The sequence below is a fragment of the Amblyomma mixtum genome, chromosome 10, assembly GCF_055824585.1.
Source record: "Amblyomma mixtum isolate Tamu chromosome 10, ASM5582458v1, whole genome shotgun sequence".
Taxonomy (NCBI): Eukaryota; Metazoa; Arthropoda; class Arachnida; order Ixodida; family Ixodidae; genus Amblyomma; species Amblyomma mixtum.
In genome coordinates, this window is record NC_143021.1 from 64,426,104 (window position 1) to 64,429,522 (window position 3,419).

Consider the following 3,419-nt stretch of genomic DNA (forward strand, 5'->3'; position numbering starts at 1 on the left):
GGCATCAGCTTTGTGGGGTGGTCCTCCCCGCTCACTGCACAAAGCAGCTTCTGAGCGATCGGCGCCCACCGTATCGGACGGTGTCGGAACGCCCGATGCCGAGCTGCAATACCAGCGAGCTCGTTACGGCACCCATGGCCTCAGGCCACCCGGCTCCTGGAGCCGCGATTCCCAGAGTCGAGAAAGAGACAGCGAGAAAATATATACAGAAAACTCGGACCACCCACGCGGCTTCCGTACTCACTCGCTTCGGGCTCGGCAACTCCGCGGGCGCTAGGCCTCGCGCCCCTCGATGCGGACCAAGTGGTTCTTGAAGCAACTCCAGGAAGAAAACTTCACAAAAAAACATGCTGAGCATGTCGAAAAGTTCGAACATGCTGCAGCGCAATACACCTCGCACTCAAGAAAGCATGCCGCAGGTCCTAGCGATCAAAATTCACACTAGGCCTACCACTTGTCAAGTACGGACAAAGAGCGTTCCTCGAACCGAACTGACTGTTGTCCAATGTTCCAAGAGCAGGCCCCACGTTGGGCTGCCAGATGTGGGGTTTAAATAGGGGAGATAAATCCGTTCTCCCCGTTTAAGCGCGGCTGACACAGTTCAAAACCGCGCGGACCCCACCCCGAGGTCGCGTACGCTACTGAGCGCACGCCGACCACGGCGGGCCTTGCTCTGCGGGAACAAAGGAACGACACACTGGCTGACACAAACAAGGCATTTATTGCTATAACAACAATAACGCCAGCTAGCAACAAAATACACCGAGGAATCTAGGATGTCCGACTCACCAGCACGGCTACGAGCGAACGTTCGCCCACGCTAGGGCAAAGGGAATATCTTCGAGGCCGGACGGGACGAGCTGAGGGGAAGACGTTTCCACACGAGGACGCCCGCGGACAAGAGCGGAGCTTTGCGCGTGAACGTCCAACACGCTTCCCGGACCCAGGGAGAAGAGACCAGTATTTTCCCCCGCGCGCGCGCAGCAAAACGCCATCCATGGCGCTGGTGTCGCTGCGACGCGAGCGCCCTCCCCTGTTAGTGGAAAGTCACCGAACCGAGAGGAGTGCTTTGCGGAGGAGCTAACAACAGGGAACTAGCGCGTTGAGGGAAAGCGAACGCAGGGGACGAAAGCGTCCCCACAGCGTACGGGAAAAACGGTTTGTCCGTCACTTCTTCCCGAAAAATTTCGCCACTAACATACACTGAACAGATTTTGTCAGTCATTTCTTCCTGACAATTTTGCTCTACTCAAGCCGGACGAGTCGAAGCGTCTTTCATACACATCCAACACGGAGTCTGCAGCAACGGCGGTGTCGCGTGGCGGTCAGTCTTTCCTCCAAAAAAAGAAACGCACTTCTCACTTCACGGGCACACACCGCTTGTCAGTCACATCTTCCCGACAGTTTCACGCACGATGCTCGCGCCAGTCTAAACTTCCGAAGACATCCGCACGACGTGGTGAAGGTGGCGTAGCTTCACGTTCTCTTCTTCAACGTGGTCGCACCCTTTCATCACTCAATCAAGGCAATCCGTCTCATTTCTTCCAAAAATGTGGTCGATGCGTCGTCCTGGGCCCATAACCTGTTGGTTTTGTTGAGTACGCAGGGTGGCCAGATCTTTGGGAGTCGCGGATTGAGAGGATTTGGCACGAAGCCAACGGAACGCCACACACTGTGAAGCTGCCATTTTTTTATTGACACACACACACACACACGCACACGCACACACACGCACACGCACACACAAACACACACACGCACACGCACACACACACACACACAGAGCAAAGCAAAAAGGTGAATCGGCGACGGCGCACCAACGGATACATGGCGCCATCTCGTGACTGACCATTACACTACTAGCAATTCACAGAAACATAGGGAGGAAAAAAATATACTTAAGAAAACACTGGGCACGGTCCTGCACTTCCCCATCTTCGCACCTCTCGGCCAACCCACTCTGGTCCCCTCCCTTGCCCAGATGGAGAGAGCTTCACTGTCCCCACTCATTGAGGAATTCTTCGTAGGCTGCCGCAATCTCATCATCCATGTCGTCATTGCAGCAGTTGTTGGCGTAACCGCTTCCATCAGACATGTTCTGTGGCCGTCCAGCCTCATCACCAGCACGGACGCGCATGTGCCGTTGGAAGGCAGTTTATCGGCGGTGACGGCAAAACAGCTGCTTTTCCACGAAGATGCATGTAATCTGCACTACAGCGAAGCAAGCCCGGAGAGCCGCTATCGCCGAGCTGCTGCTGGAACGTCAACGGAGCCACGCCTACGCGGGTATATGACCAGGATCCCGTCAGCTGGACACTTCAGTGGACTTGGTGGCACCGACCGGATACCAATACTCAAACACTTCGTTTTTGTCGTACAGGTTGGTGGCAAATACTCTGTTTCCTCAGTTAGAGACAATGATGTAACCCTGACGGTGCTACCAAGTCCACAATTTCTCCTGAGCATGCTTTGTGACTGTTATAGTGTCATTAGGCTTTTACTGTTGACATCCGGTGACATTGAACTCAACCCAGGCCCTAGCTCTGACTCTGACGGTCATCTTAGCAATGAACTACTGAAAAAGATTCTGAAAGAACAAGCAAAAACAAACAAAACTTTGCAGGAGTTAGTTACAAACCTAAAACATGTCGAGAGAACGGTTGATAATATGAGGTTGAGAATTGAAACAATTGAAAACGACTTAGGTAGGTTGAAGAAATGCGAAGAAAGACTTGATGAAAGTGAAAGACTAACCAGAAGTACGAACAAACACATTCACGGTATAGCAGCAAAAATAGATGACTTGGAAAACCGAAGTCGACGCAACACCTTATTGATTTATGGTGTGACGGAGAAACCGGAGGAAGACGCTGAATCACTTGAGGAACATGTTAAGCAAGAAATCTTCAGAGACAAGGAAGTGAAATCGGCCGAAAGAATTCACAGGATAGGTAATCCTAAAGGCAAAACACCACGTCCAGTCATAGTTCGGTTCTTCAATTCCGCAGAGAAAACAGATATTATGTCAAACTGTTTCAAACTAAAGGGCTCTAACATTTCCATATCTGAAGATTTTTCAAAAAGGGTACGAGACTTACGCACTAAGCTATGGCGCTCATCGGAGCGAGAGAGGGCGGCTGTGGCAAAGGTGTCGCTTTCCTTTGAGAAGCTAAAGGTCAATGGCAAGGTTTTCATTTGGGATGAAACACAACAAACCAGGGTCGAAATAACAAGAAGGGCCGATGATGCAAGGCACACCCAGCCTAACTCAACTCCAGGAGCAGCAAGCTCGAACAGCAATCATATCTGACCGGCCAAAACCAAAACACTAAGAATCCTGTCATTCAATGCTAGAAGTATAGTAAACAAGTTAGGTCACCTCGAGCAGCTAATTCTGGGACACCATCCTCACATCATAA

General features: G+C 51.4%; 1 protein-coding gene across 1 annotated transcript; it reads left to right on the forward strand.

Moving 5' to 3' along the window:
* The first annotated feature begins 2,290 nt into the window (after positions 1-2,290).
* On the forward strand, positions 2,291-3,419 carry LOC149325960 (uncharacterized). Its single transcript, XM_089564429.1, has one exon. It carries the CDS (start codon positions 2,291-2,293, stop codon positions 3,308-3,310), a length of 1,020 nt encoding a protein of 339 aa, XP_089420555.1. The 3' UTR covers positions 3,311-3,419.